General features: G+C 37.6%; 1 protein-coding gene across 3 annotated transcripts; it reads left to right on the top strand.

The window, feature by feature from the left end:
* The first annotated feature begins 1,501 nt into the window (after positions 1–1,501).
* LOC117418467 (pantothenate kinase 1) lies at positions 1,502–24,859 on the top strand. Of its 3 annotated transcripts, none has more exons than XR_009306748.1 (7): positions 1,502–2,037; positions 13,915–14,267; positions 16,447–16,700; positions 17,772–17,948; positions 18,441–18,564; positions 20,973–21,119; positions 21,993–22,118. XR_009306748.1 is itself a non-coding variant. In XM_034031555.3 (7 exons), exons 1-7 carry the CDS (start codon positions 1,770–1,772, stop codon positions 22,395–22,397), a joined length of 1,362 nt encoding a protein of 453 aa, XP_033887446.2. In that variant the 5' UTR covers positions 1,505–1,769; the 3' UTR covers positions 22,398–24,859. The 3 variants fall into 3 exon arrangements, 2 of the variants coding, with proteins under 2 accessions (XP_033887446.2, XP_033887447.1); XM_034031555.3 differs by lacking the exon at positions 20,973–21,119 and adding an exon at positions 22,338–24,859 and having other exon boundaries at positions 1,505–2,037; XM_034031556.3 differs by lacking the exons at positions 1,502–2,037; positions 20,973–21,119 and adding exons at positions 2,703–2,966; positions 22,338–24,859.

The following is a 24,859-nucleotide window of genomic DNA, read 5'->3' as shown; positions in this document are numbered from 1 at the left end:
TGATATAGGTTGATGTTATGCTTTCAATACAATTCATCAAGGCCTTCTCTATTTGCTTTGAGGCAAAGCACAATTTGCACAAGCCTTTACTTGTTTGTAGATTTGTAAGACTTAATTGAGCCTTAGCAGCAGCTAGTCCAGTTCTCCACATATTTTAGTGATAGCTACAGGGTGCATTGAGTGTACAAGGATAGAACAGTCTTCCAAGTGTATCAGATCCAAGATGGAGATTGGTAAACTAGCGAGGGACATACTGGTTTCCTAGTATGGTATATGCACACTGTAGTTATAACTATTATATGGCAAGTTTTATGATCTTACCCATTTTAAGGCCTGGGTTTTAATAATAAAAGTCAGTGTGCTTCAAATAAATCAGTAATTCTGCTTTGCAAAGAGGCTACTGTCTCCCTGGACCCTCTGTGACATTTGTTTATGGAAACTGTATCTTTTTGTGTTATAACAGGATAACCAGATTTAAATGTAGGTGTATTGTTATTTATTTCTTAGCAGACACCCTTATCCAGGGTGACTTACAGTTGTTACAAGATATCACATTATTTATTTTACATACAATTATATTATTTTTCACACATTATTTTTACATACAATTACCCATTTATACAGTTGGGTTTTTACTAGAGCAATCTAGGTAAAGTACCTTGCTCAAGGGTACAGCAGCAGTATTCTGCACCTGGGATTGAACCCACAACCCTCTGGTCAAGAGTCCAGAGCCCAAACTACTGCTCCACACTGCTGCCCATATAATGGTACATGATTTTTCTTGGATCAAAAGACAGAAATGGTGTATCATGACATTTTAGAAATCCCACACACGGATCACTATGCTTTGCTTTGAGGTCTCAGGATAGATTAGTCATACAGTACACTGTATACCTCGATTTTTCTGCATGCACTCCATAGTAAAAGCACCTTGGAGCCCGTTTCTGTTTAAATCAACCATTTTCCTGTGTCAGCTCCTAGCGCTATATAAACACCAGTATTCATATACACTTCAAAACATCATTCCACCAGGTCACATTTATTTGCAAACTAGATCTTGAAGACAATCAAAGCCGACTCTACAAAAAAGTCCTGCGATACTATTGTGGACGCAGTTCTATTGCACTGAAAATTACCAATCTCATTTATGATGTACGAAAAGGTTCTCTGTCCAAAATACTGCATCATCTGCAATTATATAACCCAGTAATGCTGCAGCACATTTTGGTAAGGGGTCACGTCTGCTCAATTGTAATAATCTGAAAACTCGAGTACCTGGTGGGTACTATACATAATTATCTGGAATGTCCATAATAACATATATGTACTTCATAAGTAATATCGTATTAACAGAACTTTCCAAAATACTACACTGAAGTAGTATCTAATCAGCAAAAGAAACACAAATATAAGACGGGTACATTTTATTCTCGGTAAACTCGCCCTGTGCCACGAATTTGCGCAGGTTTTTTCTCGTGCCTCTGGGGGTGGTGAAGGGGGTGGGGTTAGGCATAGACAGTGACGTCGCATGCCGTCTGTTGGAGAGTAGGAAACTGCAGGAGGGGGTGCGTGAAGAAAGAAAATGACCGACAGTGACCTCGAAACATCCATGCGCGTCTGTGGCATTGCTGTCTTTTCCAAATAGTAAATAAATACGCCAACTCAACCTTTGTTGTACAAATACATTGGACCACAGTTGTATACTTCATAAATAATAGGTCGATCGTGATTTTTTTGCGGCACTGGCTTATTTCTCCGTGTCTGTGATTATGGACAAAGCTAAATCCATTGTGGAGCAGAACGGAGCAGGTTCTTGGTGTGCGAACGCACTGCAGAATGTGTTCCACTCGCCACAGATAAGCAACGACACCTGCAATGCTTCCAGTTCCACAACGTCTGGTAGTACTAGTGGTGGTACTACAAGTTCTAGCAATGGAACAACGGAGCATTCACATCTTCACCAGGATCTTCATGGATCCCCTGCAAAGAAATGCAGACTCAGGAGGAGGATGGATTCGGGAAAAAAGAACAGACCTCGTAAGTTAAAAAAAAAAATAGCCAGCTGTAAACAACAGGCTATTAGTGTTGCTTGTGTGAAGTTTATCAATATCATTATCTGTCTGTATTAGTTTCACAGTCAGTGCAACGGTACCATACTCACAAGCTGTCATAATAAAAACTAGTATTTTAAAAAGATTACTAATTAGGGTTTGTTTCACGCCCCCATACAATACCCCAGTTTAAATCATATTATCACTGAAACGTTTCCCAATTTATTTGCCAGAGTAGGGTACATAACGTTACAATTAGAATATTTCTTAAATGAAGAATACCTCATCATTGTCAATTTGTATTATTATTATTATTATTATTATTATTATTATTATTATTATTATTATTATTATTATTATTCTAATTGGTGGTAGTAGATAATGTCATTGGAAAATGCATGAAACTGTCATGTTAGGTAAATACAGGAGCACAACATGACATACACATCTTTTCTACAATTTAGTTTGTAGAACAAAACCAAGATTGTTGAATAGCATGGTGTGACGTTTGATTGGCCAATACTCATTCAGAAGGTGTGTGTAAATCGCTGCTGATTAGAAGGCCTGTCTTCTTCAGCCAATGGGCAAACAGAGCCTACCCTTGCAGGGCGGGGTTATATGGTCAGCCAGGAATGAACAGCTAGAAAAGCAAGATTCTTTGCATTTGGCATTTTTCTAGTTTTTTCTATCAATTGACATTTTACAGCAAAATTAACTTGCGTGTACAATTCAGACTGTTGCAGATATTGTAGCAGGACTTTAGCACAACCAATGCATTAGGCATATTTGCAGCAATTTGTCGAGTATATTATTTTTTTTTTTTTTTATGCATTTCGTTATTTAGTTTATTTACCTTTTTGTGCTGCGAGATATAAGCACCGGTCATTATGAAGCTTAAGGATATTAAGAAACCAGGTACGTATTATTTATTATTATTATTATTATTATTATTATTATTATTATTATTAATTTTAACAGTAATTCGTGTAGCAAACAGATTTGCACTAGTTATTTTATTTAACACCAATGAAATACTTTACTAGATGATTACGGTACACTGTTGTTATACAAAGCTTTCCAACTACAGTTCCCAGGCAGCGTTTTTAACACTGACAGAAATAATTAGTCCGACCTGACTACAGTAATGGTCCAGTCAGTGCAAAACCTGAGTGACTGGTTTCCTGGATTCCTTTTGTTAAGCAGTGTTACAGGTGGTACTGTACATGCTTTAATGCTTGGATTCTCAGCTTGGATTCCTGTACTATAAGTTTTTTTGTGCAGTAGCAGCTTAATATAGTGTCATGTTTCAGGATGTAATGTTTGAGTTTACAAACATTAAGTTACAACATTATGTAGCTTCGATACAGCATATACAGTACCAGTAGGAATGCCTCTGACCTACTTGAACTTCTAGGTTATTTAGGGAATATTTTCTTGATATACATGAAACTGCCCTAGACTGTCAGTATAACATTTAAGAAAGATTCATGAACTGTATGGAGGAAGGAAGTTGATTGTAACTTATTTGCTAGAATCATTTTGTAACACATACAAACATACTATTTTTATTTTTTTTTAGAAAATATTGAAATTTTAATGTTATTTCTTCACACTTAAATCTTAAACCTAATCTGGAGCAGCCAAACCTTTTTAGGTAATACACAGATAACAGTTCCTGAAGAGACAAAAAATATATCACTTGCAAGATAAGACTATAACCTAAAAAGTAAGTCTGACTAAAAATGACCAGACTATACTTAGACACCCTCTTTAACATAAATAGATCATAAATAGGACACACACTCTAAAAATCATAAATAGAATACTTAATCAAAAAAGCCATATTCGGTGGAGGTCAGTCAACCATTTATAAATCAGGAGCCGTCGCTTGGAAAGATCTAATCTTAGCTGTACGTAGATCAGCAGATTAAAGGTTGTTTTTTTATAAGCCTTTGTGTGTCATGTTAATGCACAATATATTATAATAAAAAAAGTTTATGTTTTCCCTTCTTTAGTGTTCTCCATAAATAGATGGTGTCAAGGTTCAGCTGTAAAAAATACAAGCCAAAGAACTACAGGTGGAGTTGAATAATTTCCCTCTTAGTGACTGAAGCAGTGTGTGACTTTGTTCAGGTCATTTGACCTTGTTCTGCATCAGCTAGTTAGATGCAGGCCACATATATTAGTCATTGTTTGTAATTCAAACATGTTAATAAGGAAGGCCCTCCGCTCCTGAGACACACGCTGTGGTTTACAGTAGTAGGATTTACTTTTAACAATAAACACAACTATTTTTGTTGATTTGTTTTAAAGATGTTTCTTATACAGTGCTTCAGTGTTACAATAACAGAGTTGAGAGTACAGTGGGAGCACAGCACTGCACTTTGCTGTGATGAACTAAAGTGACAAGCATGTTGTCCTGCTTGTATGTTTGTATAATTCTAAGAAGGTTAAGCTATGGGAAAAGACACCAACGAATCCAACACATACTGTATAGTGGGAAAATGTGAATGTAAGGGATTTGGTGATTTCTGTATTGCAATACACACGTTTCTCTTTGGTATAGTAGGAACTACCCAATGCAGACATAGCCTGTCTACACTATAATAAAGTGTATTGACCTTATCCAGGGTCACGGAGTTGGCAAATCCATGGAGAGGCAGTACTGTAGCATGCCTTTTACTACTACTGTACTAATTCCTCCTTCGGCTCTTCATTTGATTTAAATTTTGAGTGGTCGCCAATTTCCCAGAGTCCTTTTTAACAACAGAATCAATATATGGATTGAATTTTGATTAATTGTCCACAAGCAAGCTGAGTTTTCTGAAAACGTCATCCAAATGAGGTGACTTTTTTGATTTACTGAAACACAGCAAGCAATTGGTTTTGTCAGCATCCCACTAGAATCCAATTAAGTACGTTACTGTATAAAATACACCTAAAGTACTAATAACCAGACCCCTTTAGTCAACTGTTCAAAGCATGTTCTTTGGACTATCAGAAGAGTTGTCAGTTTCTCCTATTTTTTCGTAACTTTTTAAGTTTCTGAAGTTCTGTGCATGATTTTGAATTTCATAAAGCTAGGATCCTGCTTCTGATAGATACAGTTCATTACCACATACGTTTGTGGATTGCAAACATCAAATGTTTACATTCTAAAGGCATGCATGCAAAATGACTTTCCCTTATCAAAAGTATCATTTTAAGAAGCAGTGTGTCAGTTTGTTGTTTTGGTAGTGAACCGGCATGAGCCCACTGGAATCTCAATATTTCTGTCCTTTAAAAGAATGGCACAGCACCGACCTTTCACCTAAATGCCCTGGCTGTCATACAGTGCATCAGGTTACCTAGTTATGTCATGTCTTGTTGACACTGAATTTTCCAGGTTACGTGAAGAGCCAAGTATAGTCAGCCATCTGAAGCTAGTAAAAGCAAAGAGCAACTCTCTTCTTTCTAGAAGTAGTACTGTACCATTATATTTGGGAATATCTACAGCAACTAAGAAAGGGCACTTTGGGTAAGGTAGAATAACTGCCTTTCCATCAAGCTGTTTTTCAGATTTCATCACAATTTTTTATTGTTATAATTACTGTAAATACCACAGTGTTGGCAAGTTGCAAATCACAGGCACGCAGTGATTTTTCTATTTGACTGAACAGGTATGAACAAATGTCTTCATTTCGCAAGCCCCAAACTTTCCTTTGAACCCTCCACCCTGGTCCAAACCCCACCCCCAACCATAGGGTCCCTACACCTCTCTGACACCCCTATTATGGAGCACATTTTATAATTAAACATAGTGCTGTATTGTAGACCTCAGAAGTCTGTAAACTTGTCTATACTGCAGACTAAATCAGCAGTTCTACATAACACATAACATTACAACCTTAAAATCAATATTAAATCATGTAACATTACATGGCAATCCAGTCCAATTACCTGCCATTTGAAGACATTTTTAATAAGTTAATTACTTTGGAGCTGTATGAGAAACACATTTTTGAAAGACTGTCCTCCGGTGAAACCAGAAGAGCCTGTTGGTAAAGGGTACCGGCAGTAGAAAATCAAAGGCATCATTTATTCAAAATTAGTCTTATTCACAATTTCTTTAAAGAAATCAGCAACAACCACTGTGCTTTCTATAAGCAGTGCCACTGAGAGCAGGAGGGGCAGTGTTCTTAATTTACAGCACTGAATCCATACAGTGTTTAATATTTAACTTTAAAGCATTGCATGTTGCTGCATCTAGTGTGTGCACAAGCAGAGATTTTCAGTATACAGTTCAAGGGCAAGAGAAAAGAAGTATCACAGTAGTTCAGTAACCTTAAAGAGGTAGATGTACTAAGATGGGCCAGTCACAGCGCAAACATACAGTAATTTACATTTTCGTTGCGACACTTCGCAAAGTGTACATTTTGTCGTATGTACTAAGAGAAAATATGTAAATGAAAAGAGCTGCAATATACTAATTTACATTGCGAGAGTCGTGTGACATTGTTCAAATAAATAGCGGGAGTTGAGTTGTGGTTTGCTGCAGCAGAGGGTGCCCGAAGGATAACGTCTATACATGCAAGGGTGCAAGAATCAAAAGTGTTTTGGTGGTGGTTGGCAGGGATGGGGTTAATTCCTGTCCCTGCCAAAAACATGTGAGAATGTGGCTGTTCCCAAATGACATCATTGGTGTCAATTGGGAACAGCCACATACTGTAAAAGAGAGCTTCCAGCTCCATTAGAGCAGAGATCACCAGGGAGCTGGTTTATGAAGAGAAGTGCTGTTTAAAACAAAGAAAGGTATTGTGTGAAGTGTTTGTAAATGTGTATGTCACTGGTAAACGGCTTAGCCGTCTAGTCTGAGAGTTAGGGACTGTTTTAAGTGCAGTTAGGTTCTACGTTTCAGCTAGGCTTTTGTTTTGTTGTGTTTATTTTGTTTTGTAAAAATAAAAGTGCACCGAAGTGCTTCATTGTGCAATTCGTGTCTGGGTCTATGTTCTAAAGGGCAAACGAGCTGACTACGGAGAGGCTACATTACAATATATATATATATATATATATATATATATATATATATATATATATATATATATATAAACAAATGAAAGGCAGTTTAATCCCATCAGATTCTATAGTGGGGCCCCAACCTTCACCCCCAAAAAGCTTTTCATAATCATACAGTAGGCCCTCGCTAAACCGGACATGTTTGTCCGACATAAGGAGGTGTCAGGTTTAAAAACAATACAATAAAATCACACACACATACATTTATAGTTCTCAGTGTATATTAAATATAAATGATTGTGCTGAAATAACACTAAAAATAACATGTGTTTTGGGTAGGCTACACATTACATTATGTATAAATATTAATTTGTACAGTAGGCCTATACAGTACAGTAGTAAAAGCAAATGAATACCTAGCGCACTGTCATTTTAATTTAGCCTACTGGTAACCTTGTGCAATCCCCTTCTGACACCAACTGTATAGAAATATTACAAAATGAAATGAACTGGTACCTTCTGAGGTTCCGTATTTTCCAGGTCATTATTGAATACAGTAAAATGTTTATCTTAAAATTAGATTGAATACAATGTAATCTGTCAATGTAATAGTAAACCACTCCTAGAAATACTTGGAAATAGAAAAGATGAGATCATCCTTAAAGATTCAAATTTATGTTTTGTGGCAAGGTTGGTTCTGCACAAACTGGCACTGTTCTTTACAGTGAAAATATATTGTAGAATGGTGTTAATGTTGTAATTTAAAATGTACTCCTACAAAGTGCTTTTAGAATTCATGTTAAAGAAGACTCTGAGCCTATGCTAAAAACAAAAGCTAAGTTTATCGATTATTTTATAGAGGGGTCTTTTGATATTTCAGTATATCAATGGTCTGGGGCCCTCTTTTGCTATAGAACATCTATGAACAGTGACTTATATACACTATAATATATCATATTGTGTGCTCTATCACATCAGAAACAGACTTATTTAGAATACCAGGATTTACCCTGGCCTAAACTCCATCCTGAATTTACAGATAGCTGTACAGCATATAGGTTTACTACCTTATGGTACAGTTGCATTTGTAGTTCAGTTCTGGTCTGTGTTCAGTTCTGGTCACCTCGTTACAAAAAGGATATTGCTGCTCTAGAAAGAGTGCAAAGAAGAGCAACCAGAATTATCCCGGATTTAAAAGGCATGTCGTATGCAGACAGGCTAAAAGAATTGAATCTATTCAGTCTTGAACAAAGAAGACTACGCGGCGATCTGATTCAAACATTCAAAATCCTAAAAGGTATAGACAGTGTCAACCCAGGGGACTTCTTTGACCTGAAAAAAGAAACAAGGCCCAGGGGTCACAAATGGAGGTTAGATAAAGGGGCATTCAGAACAGAAAATAGGAGGTACTTTTTTACACAGAGAATTGTGAGGGTCTGGAACCAGCTCCTCAGTAATGTTGTTGAAGCCGACACCCTGGGATCCTTCAAGAAGCTGCTTGATGAGATTCTGGGATCAAAAAGCTACTAACAACCAAACGAGCAAGATGGGCTGAATGGCCTCCTCTCGTTTGTAAACTTTCTTATGTTCTTATGTTCTTATACACAACGATCCAAATCTCGAACAGCACTGTGCTTGCTGGAACAGTTACACCTTCTGAGAGATCTGACAGGAACTGCTGTAAATTCGTCCACACAGCCTGTCCCATCTGGTACCTGTTTCCTGTCCAGCATGTGTTGGATTTTCACTGCTACAGCTTACTTCTCACCTTCACCCACAAACCTTAAGGCACTCTGATGGACAAACAACATAAAGAGGGATAGTAAACATTTATAGTAAAAAAAACAAAACTGTTTGTTTACAGGTACAGATTACGTGATAATGTTCTGTGATCTTTGTTGACGAAAAGAAAAAAACTAGAGTGTTCTACAGGGCTTTAATGCAGCATATGCAGTAAAATATAATTGCAGTAAAATAAGATTCTGTATATAAAAACATAAAAACACCACCAGTATCGCTAAAGCAACAGAAGTGGTGTTTTCTGTTGACTTTATAAACTGTTTACAGTCCTGACTTGGAAAGGGGCCACATCAGGCCCAGTTATACAATGATGTCATATCAATGTAGTTTCCAGAGTCAAACTAGAAAAGTCTCCTACAAAGTATTGCTGTACCAGTACTCTATATTTGAATTATTACTGTTAAAGAAGCTATTATTTATCTTTGTACTATAATCTGTTAAAAAAAAAAAAACTTACCCTCCTTGCCCACTTGGTCTGAGTTGAATGAGTTTACAGGGTACTACTTTAACCTTCAGCTTCAAATATGGAGAAGGGGTGTGCTGCAACTATTCAATCAAAGGGTGTCTCTTCTCAGGAGGGCAGTGTTCAGCCAATCGCAAGACAAAACAGCTGCAGGAGGAGGGGATGTTTTGTTACACAAGAGTGAAATGACAGCGGTACCGTGCCCCTTAATGGTTTCTTCCTAAACTGTGCTAATTATAGCATCTCAAGTACATTCTTAGTTATTTGGATAACTTGGATTCAAATGTCAGCATGCCAGATCATTAGTGGAAATAGTTTTGATTGAAGGAAAGGTGGTCTGTTGGCGTGCTTGAGAAATCTACATGCTGCTTCATGCACAGCACACAATGTGACAAGTAGCTTTGTTTCTGAAGAATACAGAAAACATGCAGAGCAGTCCCTTTTTTAAATGAGGTTAGAGAGGTTTTGTCTGTCCCATTAAAAGGATGCTTAAAAATATATATATATATATGTTTTTTTTGATAATCTAGTAGTCAACTGATAAAAGTGCTTCTGTCAAAACATGTGCCCAAGTATTTTGTATGGAGAAAAGCAACTATGTTTATGTAACTAGACGACCCTGTTCTGTGTACCTAACACAATTAAAATATTGTCTTGTAACACATAATGTATTACATATGTGAATATGTTGGCTTTTAGAAGCAGATGCTCATATAAGACCCTACTGGTTCTGTACTGCTGTGAGAAAACTACCTGTACTTTCAGATCGACCTACGTAGTAAACTTCTCATTTAAAAGTAGTTCTCTCTTAAAAAATGTGATTAAAAAATCTATACTGTTATTGCAATACCTAATGTTTATTTATGTATGTATGTATGTATGTATTTTTGTGTTTATTGTTTTATCAACTTTAAGGTCATGAAGCCTGATTGGCTTGTAGATGGTGTCAGTTATCTTCAGCCTATCAGAAAAAAAGACCACATCATGCTATCTTGAGACTTGAAAAAGACTGCCTTTGATTACAAACACACATTATTGGAAAAATGAATGAACTGAGACACTCAGGAATGTGCTAATATTTTTTTACATCAGAGCTGGAAACTGACTTCCAAATGACATTCAGCTTAAGGGAGGCCTTGAGCAACACATGCTTTTTGCTTTGCTGTATGCCAAAGGTGGGTTAGCTTACTTATAAACTGAACTGATTTGGAGTTTGGCCTGTATATACCACTTCTGTCTTGCTGCACGCAACAAAACAGTAACATAGTAATATGGACAAAAATTTTGCACCACCCTATATGAACTCATTTTGCTTCATAAAGTTGAATGAAACCTGCTGAATAATTTTACCTTGACATATTGAATTACACACCGCTTTGTGGTTTTCTGTATACTTAACAATATTATTTCATAGTTGATGTTAAATAAAATATCTAAATTAGATTTATTTTTTTTGTTATGTCTCAAAAAGGTGATGCAAAACTTTTGGCCACAGCTGTACAGCAGCATTGATTGTACAGCCAGCCCAATGCATCTGCTGTGTGGAGCAAGCACATACTGCATTTATATTTTGGTATCCAGGTTCAAACACATATTGTGAAATTATTCCTAAATTCTGCTGAACAAGAAGGATCAATTTAAAATGTATCTGTTTAAGATCAGGATATTTGGATTCTGGCCTGATTTTCAGTTTAAAAATAACTGGTTCTACAACATAATGCATTTTGAAGGTTTAAAGCATTTGCATTCAGTGCAGTGTTTAGGTTTATGATCGACATGATTAAAAATAGGTTTGCCCCCTCTTTCTGTCCTTTTTTACCCCCAATGACAAAGATTTATTCATCTGTAAGAAACTAGTCAGTTTCCACTGACAATTGGAACTTACTATTTTAACTATTTTTATTTTTGTTTTTAAAAAAATATGCAAATATAGTGTAAACACACCATTATGGCAATATGCTTACAGTACTAGTTAAGGGACAGTGGCTAAGCTCTCTAAGGAGTGTTGTGTGCATGAGGGTGTCAGCAATTAGGTCATGGGGAAATACCTTCTGACTTGCTGTCTTGTGATTGGAACCAGTTGTTAGAACTTTGTGAGACTTTCCATGCATGTTTGTTACCAGACTATATCAATCATACTGTCCATCTAAATACAGTGCTATTACCTTGTGACTTATAAGTAGCTGGGTCATATAAGATGTATGTTTCCTTTATTTAGCGAAAGAGTTGAGGTAAAATATAGTTTTAAAGGTCTGAGTGGACTTCATCACTCAGTATGCAGTACAAAAAAAAAAAGAATCATAGAGAGAACTGTAAGACTGATTAAGATGTTTCAGATATATGAGTGCGGCATTGTAATTCAGTAAATGCCTGCTTGGTCTGCATGTTTTTACAACAGAAAGGGTTGAGTTTGGATAATCAACAAAAATGCAGGTTGTGTAGTAAAATGTATTCTCTCATGCATTGTATACATATTTTATTATTTATTTATTTCTATTTGACCTTGTTCCCATCCCTTGTTACTCCTAAATATGGAGCTCACATGGGTTTAGGCAAAATTATATTTCACTAAAGGGAAAGCCAGGCGGTCTCCACACACCAGACGTGATGCGATGTTTTTAAAATTGGCAACGAGACACTGACCATACACACCAGTAGTGACACAGGTTTGAAAACTGCCAGATCTATACAACTGTTAAAAATAGCTATTGATAAAACTGTGATCGAGACTGATACATATTTGTCAACATGTAGTGATTATGAGTGTCTTCTCTGATTTCAACACATATGGCAATAAATCATCCATACCAAGCTTATCCAGTTCCTTCGAAATGGACTCCCATATATTGTCTTTCAGATCTGTATCTTTATAATTGTGATGACCTTTGTCATAAAGCTCTGGGTATTTTTTCAATGGGAAGTATTGTGGTTTCCTCCGTCATTTTGGTACTGCTTCACCTTGCTGGACCACATGTATTGAAGCTGTTCTTTGATTGCTCAATTCCCAAGTTGACGCGCGTGAAATTGCAAAAAATAGGATTCAATCCTTCTTATTTTGTGTCACTCCAGTGCCGCTCCTACATCACCTGTCGTGTAAAGATACTTATCAAAACTATAGGTTCTATTTATTTTGTCGCATCGCGTCTGGTGTGTAGCAGCCTTTACTTTTTTTAAGTATATAAACAGGATAGGCTTATGTTACGCTGGTCAATTGCGTGGCTAAGGATTTTTCAACTGTAAAGTCAGACAGTTGGCTTTTAAAACAATTTTAATAAAGGATTGGTATTAGCTGTTTATCCTGCGCTCAATGATATTACGAATGCAGTGTGCTGGCTTACCTTATGGATCACCAGGCAATCTTCCCTCTATGCACTTGTTTCCATAGCAACCAAAGCAATCAGCTGGTGTTGCAATACTTGCTGCAATTTATCTGGGATGATTTCATGTCACAGTTGCTGCTTGACCTAAACTGAATGGTGACTGAGGCACAGCATGCAATAGCCTGCATAAATCAAATTTCAAAGGCACAGCCCACTCCAGGCTGTGGTATCTGTGTGGGTTTTGGTTCTATGGAGGTGAATTCCTTTGTACCTTATCTCCCTTTTAAAAATGGGTGAATTTAGGCTTTTATTAAGAAATTAAACACACACACACCCAAGGGAAGATTATTATTACCGAGGGGGGGTGGCAACTATTGCCTTAACATCCTTACACCACCAGGCAATAGTCATTTGATTGGTTCACAACACTGTTAGTCCCACCCCTTTTCAAAGGAACATCTTTCATCTCCACTCCTCACAACAGAGAGAAAATGGCTGAATGTGAATAAGCTACTGAACAGCGATTCTGTGACTTAACAGAAAATGAATTACAAAACATACGACAAAATAAAGATGTTCCAAACACTAAAATTGTGATTAAAACATCACTGTCACTGTTTTCTGACTTTCTGAAATTCAAAAAAATTCAACTTGACAATGTATACAAATATGACGGCCAGGATTTAAGCTGGAATGCAACAGTCAGCAAGCCAGACAGAGAGCTGTACGCCAAAAAAAACTTTGATAACTGCAGTATGAACTTCAAAAATATTTTCTGTTATTTATTTATTAATTATGCTGTATCAGCTATATTTAAACAAAATATATAAAGTCATATTTACAATCCAACCTTTCCTCACTTGTTTTCTTGACTGATTCATAGTGGAAAATTAAATGGCCCTCAGGACTATTGTTACCTCCAGGGATTGTAGCCCCCTGTCAGTAACAATAGTCTTCCCTCAGGGCAGTAATTTTCTGCTATGGCCCTCCTCTCCAGTCCATATTAACTATATATATAATATATATTTTTTATTATTGTAAAGCTGGGTAGTGGTACACTGTTATGTAAGGAAGTATTGTCGCCACCTCATTAATCAAATGTACCAGTCTTTCATTCTTGCACATATCCCATTTCCTAACCCAGTTGTATCAATATTGCTGTACTACTGTATGGGGGCTGCCAATTGCTAAACATTGCTTAAGTAATGAAAAACACCACTACTTGCATTTCCCTTGGCCAGATGTGCTTTTCATTAACATTGTAATGTGTTTTGTTCTGCTGCAGCCTTCCCCTGGTTTGGGATGGACATTGGCGGCACACTGGTGAAGCTGGTCTACTTTGAGCCCAAAGATATCACAGCTGAGGAAGAGCAGGAGGAGGTGGAGAACTTGAAGAGTATCCGGAAATACCTGACCTCCAACACGGCCTACGGGAAGACAGGGATCCGCGACGTCCACCTGGAGCTGAAGAACCTGACCATGTGCGGCCGCAAAGGCAACCTGCATTTCATCCGCTTCCCCACCCAGGCCATGCACAGGTTCATCCAGATGGGCCGGGACAAGAACTTCTCCAGCCTGCACACCACTCTCTGTGCCACCGGAGGGGGGGCCTACAAGTTTGAGGAGGACTTCAGGGCAGTAAGTGAGATCCATCATCAACAGATTTTTTATTTCACCTGTTTTCAACAATGCAGTCCTAAGAATAATCATAAAGCATGTTAAAGATACATTACTATCTAAACGTCATACTCGCTATACAGCTGTGTTTTGTGATTCTCCCACAGTGTCAGTGATTCATATCGCAGAAATCACTCAAGGTGCCGTAGTGTCTTCATCTTTGTAGGGTTTTATTAACCCTGAATGCTAAATGTGTTGCTGACTGCTGCTCTAATTAGCTGCCATAGGTCATTTCACTTTAAGTTTCTTCTATATAGAGACAGTACACTTTGGGAGTTCTCTCAGTGTTTGGTATAGAGCTGTATTCGATGCTTTTCCTGCTTCACTTTCATTACTGGTGTTCTCCAGTTTACTTTGATAGTAATACTTCTGCTGCTTATGGATCTGTATAGACTACAGAACTTTACAGCCTTATTGTTTAGATAATAAGATCTCACGTGCCTCCAGTAGGTTATAAGCACAAGCTTTTTCAAAAATCAGCTTATCAAAGAAACGTCTAGATTTCATATTGACTATGGATGTACCTCCTGAGAAACTGTGGAAACCATATAAATCAAATAATTTGTAGTATAGAGCAAAAAAAAAAAATTACACTCTACACTCTACTGTACCTGTAAGGCCTGAATTTAACCTGAGGCGTATACTTTCTGTAGGTTTATATGAGCTTAGTTGTAGCGGCATACCACTTTATTCAGGATGCATCTTCTTGGTGTGCTTTTTTTCTTCATGTTGAAATGTAATAAGTAGTTATTAGGACTAATTAGGCCAGGCTGAACAAACTGTTCTACAGGACAAGTTCTTTAGACTGCAGCTATGCTACCTTTTGCCTGATGCCATAATGTCTCATTTGTTCGTGCATTAGGTGTATGTGTGAGTGCATCTGAGAATTGGAACATTAATAGTGCTCCGCCCCCTGCTATTTAGTATTTATAGGTTTCCCCTTGGTCACATACTAAGATTACATGGCCTGAAGTATCATTTTTACACAGATGATACTCAAATCTACACTAAACCTGATATTGATGTGCTTGCTGACTGCATTTCTGATATAAAGAATTGGATGTCACAACATCTTTTGCATCTAAATTGTGATAAAACAGAGGTTATGCTGTTAGGTACTTCCCATCAGCTACGTAAAACCAAAGCTTTAAACCTGTCAGTTGATGGTACCATGCTTGAGTTTAGATCCAAAATGAAAAATTTGGGAGTGATTTTTGATCCTGGATTAACTTTTTTGAACCTCCTGTGCAGAATACTGTTACGGCATCATTTTTCCACCTTAGAAACATTGCTAGGCTGCGATCTATACTCTCTGCATCTGTAGTTGAAAAACGGGTTCATGCTTTTGTTTTCTCACGGGTAGATTATTGTAACCCCCTGCTCGCAGGCGTCTCTAAAAGCACACTTCCCAAATTACAATATGTTCAGAACTCAGCAGCTAGAATCCTGACTAGGTCACATGCTGGTGATCACATCACTCCTGCTTTGGAGTCCTTGCACTGGTTGCCTGTCAGGTTTCGAGTTGATTTTAAAATTCTTCTTCTTACCTTTAAGGCTGTGCATGGTTTGGCTCCACAGTGCTTATCTGATCTTTTATCTGTTTACACTCCCTCACACAACCTTCGACCAACTGATTCTGGACTGTAGTGTGTTCCTGCTGCTAGTCTACGCTCCGTGGGTGACAGGGCCTTTTGTTGTTATGCCCCAAAACTCTGGAACACCATTCCTAAAGAAATCAGGGATTAAGCCACTTTGAGTGCTTTTAAATCTAGCTTAAGACTAACTTTTTTAGAAAGGCATTTTTGTGAATGGTTTTTATCTGTGTTTCTTTGTTGTTGTGATTTGTGTTTTTCTTGTAAAGCACTTTGAGATGATTGCTTTTAAGGCACTATATGAAATAAAGTTTATTATTATTATTATTATTATTATTATTATTATTATTATTATTATTATTATTATTATTATTATATAATAGTTGCGTAGCAGCAGCAGACACCTCACATGTCACAGGGTACGCAGTGTGCAATTCACACGTGGTGCAGTGCTGTGCTTAGTTTGGCCATGAGTTTGTTTACTGGGACACCTGCTTACTGATTAACCTGCTGTTTGCTCACTGTGTGCGCTGATTTATTTTTTTCAGATGGCAGATCTGGAGCTGCACAAACTCGATGAACTGGACTGTTTGATTCAGGGGCTGCTTTACGTGGATTCCGTTGGGTTTAACGGCCATCCAGAATGCTACTTTTTTGAAAACCCCTCTGACCCCCACAACTGTGTGAAGAAGACATGTTGCCTTGACAACCCATTCCCAATGCTGCTGGTTAACATAGGCTCTGGTGTCAGCATCCTGGCAGTTTACTCCAAGGACAATTACAAACGAGTGACTGGGACCAGGTAAACTTGCTGAGCCACGCAGTCTTGTTAAAATCAATATAATTGCCTTCTGCTTGTACAGCCCCACTGGTTTATGATGTGGTGATTCGCCAGTTATGTTAAAGGGCTTTCATAATAGGGTAGATACTCCTACTCCTGTTTCACAATCCACTAAAATGTGTTGTTGCTGAACACCGGTACATTGATAAGTTCTCAGTTGCTGCCTTAACCAAACATATTCTAGTCTTGTCGTCTTTATTGGTATAAAAAATTAATTTATGGTGTAACTGGGTCCTATGGTCCCAGTATAACTTTTGGAAAATAATACTTTTAAATTATACAAAGTGACCCCCTAAAACTATTTTAGTTGTTTTTTTTTGTTTTTTTTAATACATTATGTGGTGTGCTGCACACTTTGCTGTATGAAGAGCAATAATTACTAGCCTACTACTAAAAACTAAACCATGGTGTCCAGTTTGCTTTGTCTGACACTTGAAACTGAAGCCAAGAAATGAAGGAGGAAAATGATTCTGTAAATTTAAATCTGTGTCATTTTTTGGTCTTAGCAAGCTATGTTGAGTGGGAAACAGCAATTACACATCACTTATTTGCATTTCACGTCTTAAATCTGCAATTTTAAATGGAAAGGCATTGATCGTTGGTTGCAGTTGGGCGGAAAAAATAAACCCTTAACTTGAACTCCTGATACTTCAAGGTTTCTACAATACACCCTGTTACAGGACTTCTTCATATATTCCCAAACACTTTAACATGTTCCTTCTCATCCTCAGTTTGACATCCTTCTATCTAACAGCCTATAATGGATTTGTATGACAGTTCATAAATTACTATAATGTCAGTTACAAGTAATGCACTATGGGACGTGCAATCTGAGCTTTAGTATCTCCAATAAAGTTAATATGCATTGATTCTATACACTAGTTTTATACTGTTATAGTTTTAGCTAACCCAGTTACACGCCATAAAAACAGATAATGCTTCATGAAATACCTGTCTATGGAAATCAATAGGTCTTTATCCAGAGAGTAGAATTACTGATGGCCTTTTTCTAATACCTTCACCCTCCCCCAGCCTTGGAGGTGGAACGTTCCTGGGACTGTGTTGCTTGCTGACTGGCTGCGAGACATTTGAGGAAGCCCTGGAGATGGCAGCTAAGGGCGACAGTACTAATGTGGATAAACTTGTGAAGGATATCTATGGGGGAGATTACGAACGCTTTGGGTTACAGGGGTCTGCTGTAGCGTCCAGGTGAGCTTCATACCTCCTTACTGTTCTACATGGCCATCGATTCTTTTGTCTTGCCTCATTATCATAACACTTCACGAGGCCTACTGTTAAACTAGCACCACGGTTTAACAGCAATAACTCCAAACTGCAGATTGCTCTTCACTGCACTCCAAACAGCTGACCACTAAACTATTTAAGTGTACAAATAGTAAACAAATATATTTGTATGTCCAATTTGTATTTATGTTTCAGTAAAAGATACTGAAACAATTTAATTACTGTGTTTATGCAAGTGTTTTCAGTATTTAGCTAGTGCTGTAATATTCATGTATTTATTATTTTGTTCAAAATTTCAGACTGAGGATTCTGCTTATCAATCATATAAAGACATGGTTTTAGTTAACCTTCACTTATGAATGAAAACAAACTGTTCTGTTGGTGAAATCATCTCCCAAACTCATCCATACAAGCAAACTCGACTGACCTGAATTGTATGTTGTCTTGTCATTTTAGTTTTGGTCACATGATGAGTAAAGAGAAGCGAGATACTATCAGTAAGGAAGACCTGGCAAGGGCTACTCTCGTCTCCATCACGAACAACATTGGCTCTATAGCTCGGATGTGCGCAGTGAATGAGGTAAGGCAGCTTGCTGTAATTAAAGGAGTTTCCCTTTCTTAACTGCTGGCACCTGTTCGTTGTATATTCCAAATTGAAGTATAAAATACGAGCAAAGAGCTGAAAAAGTATTTAAAGCATTTGTTAGCACTCCTTTTGAAGATTTAGTAAGCATTTTTTATAACAACTTCATAGAATTACATACAAGATACATTTTATTCTAAAACATAATGTTAACCTTTTGCAGAATCCATTTTACACAAAAAAAGTAATCAAACCAATTTTTAAAAAACATTGTTTGACATTGCAGCAATGAGTTTGCATCAGTCTAACCTTATTGTGCCAGTCCAACAGCGCAGTATTTGGCAGCATTTTAAAGGAGATTGTTGGGTCTGACTTTGGGAGGCATTTGACTTGGTTAGTGGCTCCAGCTAGCAAAGAATCTGGACAATAATCGGGAAGCCTGGATTCCAACTCCTGTTCTCACTGAAATTATTATTTTTAATTAAAATAATGAAATGTAGCCTCTCTGTCTGTCATCTATACAGCAGATATGTTAAAGATTTTACTGTGTTGCCCATGTCACTGTAGGGAAGAAACAATTAATTTAACCAGTTCATGTAAGATGTAGAAATAACATTTCTAAACAAGGGTACTGGAGTTACGAACCCTGGACTAGGTGTCAGGCCTCTGATAATATGCCAATTCCCTTTTGATTTTCAAATATCTGTTTTATTTGTATTGAGGTGGTGATCCTACGTGGTTTTGACATTTCCCCCAACAAACAATCATGTCTGGCATCTTCTAGAAAATTCCTAAGGCAGACGAACAAAACGATGTATTCCTCGAGTACAGATTAAGAAGTCAGAATTCTCTGTGCTTTCAGCTTCTTTACAGTGTTGCCTTGTGACATGGAGATCAAGCAGCATTGTACAAGGCTATCAAAGCACAGAGAACAGCGCCGGGAAGTGACCATAGCAACTTAGATAAAACATGAATTCTTAAAATAATCAATACTTAAGCATCACTTAAGTCAGTGTCCACAATAGTGAGATGACCTTTGTTCACCGACTGTGTTATGCATAGTACTGCATTGAACATGCAGTATCCACTGATATGTTGTGTTAAGATTGGTTCAGAAGGAAACCTGACACTGAAATGTCTGTGGGACTTCATGTATACCCAGGTCCTGCTAGGTATTGCACTTGTTTTTCTTTTTCAACCAAACACAAAAGACTCAGATCCGATTAACAGTGTTTTAACATACTCAAAAGCCCTTTGTCTAATTTTTGCTAACAGCATTTTCTTTTAGATTTAGTGCAATATTGCATTATGCTGCTATACTTTTAGTTGACCTATTTATTTAGACAAGTTGGTATAACCTGTAATTCTCAATAGAGGTTGAAATGTCTGCAAATAGTGGCTACAAGTACAATGTTAAAGCACAAGGACTTTTCTGTAGTGTCAAGTGCTTCAAAATGACCTTTGTTTTATGAATGTGTCGGGCACTGGCGCCACCTTGTGGTTTTGCGAAGAATATCTTTTGTGGCATGTCCTTGGGTGATTTTTCACTTGTTGTATTAGTCTTCATTTCATAAATACAGCACTGCAAGGCTGCTACTGATCAGGGTGTTTTTACAGTAATGTAAAACATATCATTCTACTTCGTTTTTCATGCGAGACAGAGTATTCTTTTGAATTGTGCTGCATTGTGTGCTTGTTTCGTAATGCGGACTGATGTCCACTGGAAGATGAGTTATGACCACTCATTTCCATTTAGTATCAGAACCCAGGCCTCGACTTCCTGTGCAATCTTTCCAATTGTATCTGTAGATTGATTAGTTTGAGTCTAGTCGGTTTTTAGGTTTAACACCTTTTCCATTCAAAAGCATTTGCAGCACACCAACCAGCAGACTGTGTACATTATTTACAGGAGCTGAAGACTATTTTAATGAATTTGTCAGGACAGGGGGCTTTAGCAAAGTCAGAATTGGTGAAGCAGTATTGTGAGTTAACCAACTAACCTAGCTCAGTAACAGATTTGTTTTGGTGTATCTACAGAATAATCTCTGTAAAGTATACAGAAGTATAAGGTATATCTCTCTAACATTTCGTCTCATTTTTTAAGAACCTCCAGCAGCATAGTATTCCTAAAGCAGTACTGGAGATTTGGCTGAGTGGAGAATACCACACTATTGAGCCCTCAGCACTATTTCTACAGACTGTTATTGACCTGATACGTTGCTGCTTGGACTGTGAGAGCTGGCTAAGTTGTTACCCATGGTGGTAGCTGCAAGCTACAGTATGATCTCTGCATGCTCTCTATGATTATGCTTTTCAGACTTGGAGACATCACTGCTGTGGTCCATCTGAATCACCATTTTAATTCAGAAATTGATTTTTTTTTTTTTTTTACATATTTTTTGCAGAAAAAAGGTAACAGTGGGTCATTCCAGCTCTAGTGGACTAATGGTACCGGTACATAAAATGGAAATGATCATGGGGCAAATGCCAAGTGCATACACAAAGAGCCAAATGCATACACAAAGAAGAGCTGCTTAACTCCTGTTGTACCGGTGAGAAAGGGTCTGTAGGTGGAAAAAACATTAAGGGTAGTCCACCCAAAAATAACGTACTTAAGTCATTGGCGTAATGCTTTAACCCCGGCTAGTCAATATGAGCTGGAACTAACCTGTAATTGCACTTCACAGTGCAGGAAAGTCCTTTGAAAATCTTATTTTGTATTACTCTTACAGTAAAATCTGTCTTTACGGTCACCGAAACCAGTCACCTGCACTTACCTACCCAACACAACCTTTTTGTTTTGTATTTCAATACAAGTAATAATAGTAAACCTGTCTGACCTGTCTGTATAAAGTTTTAGGTCCCACTAAAAAGTTAGACTAAGGTGATTACTCTCTGTTGCCTTATTCTGTTTTTAGATTCTTGCTTCCTGATGTAGTTGTTTAAATATTAATCTGACATTTACATCACATAGTCAAGCTTGAGACTATAGTTGGTCATTTAAACTGATTATAATTCAATTATAATAGAAGGTTGTTATAGTGTTTAATGTTACTTATGCATTATAACAAGAAAAAAACAACAACATGTCCTATGTAGATATTATAGAGATTGAGCTATATATTCTAAAAAATCTACAGAATGAAGTGGACAATATTTGGTCACATGGTTTCCTGTTAGAAGATGGCAGCACTATAGCCAGTCTGTATGTTCCCAGTGAACATGAATCGTGTCTATCAGCAGAGGGCAGTGTTAGTAGACAAGACTGAAATGTAACATTCAAAGCAATCAACGAATGCACATCACCAGCATTGTCCCAAAACCAGTTGATTTGTGTGTTTTCCTTTTGTGAATGAATTCATGCATATATTCTCGTCTTGCAGGTATTACCTGACTCTTCATCTTCCTGTATCTTTATCTTTCAGAAAATAGAGAGGGTGGTCTTTGTTGGGAATTTCCTCCGAATCAACATGGTGTCCACCAAGCTGTTGGCGTATGCCATGGATTTTTGGTCTAAAGGGCAGCTCAAAGCTTTGTTTCTGGAACATGAGGTATGCACCCATGTGTTTCTGATTATTGCTATTTTTCATGTAATATCTACAGACAATGTACAGAAAAAACTAAACCTTTGACAAATGACGCCTTTACACCTGTTTGTACTACCTAGATAGAACTTTTAACTTCATAATGCACACCACAATGGTCTTATCTTTGCTTAATGCATTACAGACGCTGATGAAGCAAATCACTACTTCATCTTTGTTTTTAAGGGTTACTTTGGAGCAGTGGGGGCCCTTCTGGAGTTACTGAAGATGTCAGATGACTTCTAAAGAGACTGGCCTGCGAAGAGAGAAAGAGAGAGAAAGCAAACAGAGTGATCTGTACGGCATAAAGCTGCTGTTAATTTTAAGGAAGCCACTACCAGAAATGGGAAAAGCCATTTTGTATAACTGTAAATATTGTTTATTCCTCCTTCTAGTGATCCTAGTTGAGGTAAAGATTTTTATGAACTAATTTAAACCATGGAACACTTGGGTCGAGATAACATTTTAGGGAAAAGATTCCTGTTCTACTGTATATATGTATCTTTTAAAAAGTGCGCTAAGGCCAAAATCTACTGACCTTCAGTAAGATGAAATCTAGATATCTACTTTCTCACTTGCTACAGCCTAAGCCTCTACTGGCAAATTTAAGTTTCTCATGCCTATTTCAGCTCTGACAAGTGTCAGGGGACCAAGTGGTTGACTCTGGTCTCACTAGGATTTGCCTGTGCTCTGGGCGGTGTTTTGCTTGAGCTTGCCTTGCAAATGAGCAGGCTACATAATACACCCAGCCAGGGACGTTGCTTCACCAGCAACCTCGCAATCCAAAGCCACTAATGCTCACTAATGTAGTTAGTAAAATTATTGATTGTGTTGCCTTTTAGATATTGTGGGGCATGGATTCACTGTGGGCTCATTATACCAGTATCTCTAAATCCTGGAACTTGATAGCCAAAGTCTGGCTCGCTGTTTGTGCATTACAGTGGATATTTATCCAGTAGGCTAAGAAGACCAAATGCGTTAGCCAAACCCCAGAGGAGCTACTAAACCTGACTTGCAAGGTTTCTGTAAAGCACGAATCTAAACATTGTGTAAGAGACAATAATATCATATGCCTGCTGGTCTTGCTGATGAGATTGATGATTGGATCATTCCCAGCAGAGGCAGATTGCCCAAGCTAACAGCATTACCACATACTTCCTAACAGCAGGGAGCAGTTACCGTCCTTCACTAGTAGAGGGCCACTCCAAAACATACTTCACTTTCAGCTTAATAAATGAGAATTCACTGAGTTTATATTTTTTTCTGATTCAGTAGCCCATGTCACCTACAAATTTAGTTGTTTTGTTTATTTTTAATATCAATGGCAAAACTCAAAAGTCAAGTAGAAAAACATTTCGGTGGCCAAACACATTCTCATTTCTTCTAAAATGGGTCCATTCTCTCTTTCTCTTCCAAGTGTGTACTTTTAATCAGAGCGTGATGTTTTTCGTTGGATGAGTTTTTAACCACGTGGGAGATTTTACTGGATTACTTTCTGTTCATTTTCATGACATTTCATGCTCTAATCTTGGTTTCAAGTGAAACTACAAAGCTAACCTGTGAGCTGCTGTCACTAAAAGTCCCCACTCTTTCCTGCCTTTTTGAAACACATCTATGAACTATATTTGGAAAGAGTTACCTTTCTTTGATCATGCACAGCAAGGATAACCTGAACTAGCAGTCATGCATGCTGGTTTGGGGTCCAAGAACAGGATCTGAAGAGTTGTGTTATTTATGTCTGGCTCTTTGCCACATGCTGCGTGTTTGCACGTGTTGGAGAAAAAATGCTGAATTGTGTTGCCACAGAAAACTGTTGAGAAAAACATCAAGGGCCATAGCGTATTCACAAAGTTTAAAGAAAACAAAGTATTGATGTTACAAAGCTGCAAATAGATACTGAAGCAAGTTAATTTAAGTGTCCTATATGCACCATTTGGTTGTATTTGTGCTATTTCGTGTAACACGAAACCAGTGCAAACGTATCACTGTGGTTAATGCTTTGTGAATATGGCCCTAGTACTGTATTCACTGAACTGTGATTTCATATGGTTTCCCTGCCCAAATAATGTGACCAGAACAGGAAAGCCAGACCCATATTAAATAAGTATGTTTAAAGTTTGTGTGTAAAATGCTGGTTTCTGCTTTCTGTTTTGGTAAATTCTGTTTTTTATTGCTGGTGTCAACACTATAATCCATGTACCAAGTGAAGGCCAAAGCCTAGATGTATGGAGACTGTGCTGAATTTAAATTTGTGGTTTATATGTTTGTGTTGCAAACCCGTTTCTGAAATTGAACAGAATTGTGAGTGAAATGACGGGCAAGTCCCTTTAATGGAACAGCGTGAAACTAGTTAAATTAAGACAACATAATTAATCATTAAACTCTGCATATATACTCACCCGCCATATCGCCTTGTATTAGAGGGTTGAAAATTGCAAACAGATGCCACATTTACTGACTTAAGTTTGAATCATAACCGTACACAAAGCCATGGTGCCACCACACAGGTTATTTACAATTGTGTTAAGCCATTTATCTTGCGTAATAAGTCTACTAAGGTTTTCTAGTCCGTTCTGTTGGTGATGTGCTGTGGTATGTGTGTTTGTGTTCTGCTGCTTTTGGTCTTGAGATGCTGTGAACACTTCCTTCCCTTTGTTGTGTCCAAGCCACAGGAAATAAACCCCCCTGTGTATTGTTTTTACAGATTA

Source organism: Acipenser ruthenus, chromosome 13, assembly GCF_902713425.1.
Source record: "Acipenser ruthenus chromosome 13, fAciRut3.2 maternal haplotype, whole genome shotgun sequence".
Classification (NCBI taxonomy): Eukaryota; Metazoa; Chordata; class Actinopteri; order Acipenseriformes; family Acipenseridae; genus Acipenser; species Acipenser ruthenus.
This window is presented reverse-complemented; position numbering and strand designations above follow the sequence as displayed.

Excerpts from the sequence above, each read along its gene's own strand:
- LOC117418467 (XM_034031555.3), top strand. The coding sequence starts at position 1,770 with ATGGACAAAGCTAAATCCATTGTGGAGCAGAACGGAGCAGGTTCTTGG. Across the intron at positions 18,565-21,992 it reads GGATGTGCGCAGTGAATGAG|AAAATAGAGAGGGTGGTCTT; the intron begins GTAAGGCAGCTT and ends TTTATCTTTCAG. Across the intron at positions 22,119-22,337 it reads CTTTGTTTCTGGAACATGAG|GGTTACTTTGGAGCAGTGGG; the intron begins GTATGCACCCAT and ends TTTGTTTTTAAG.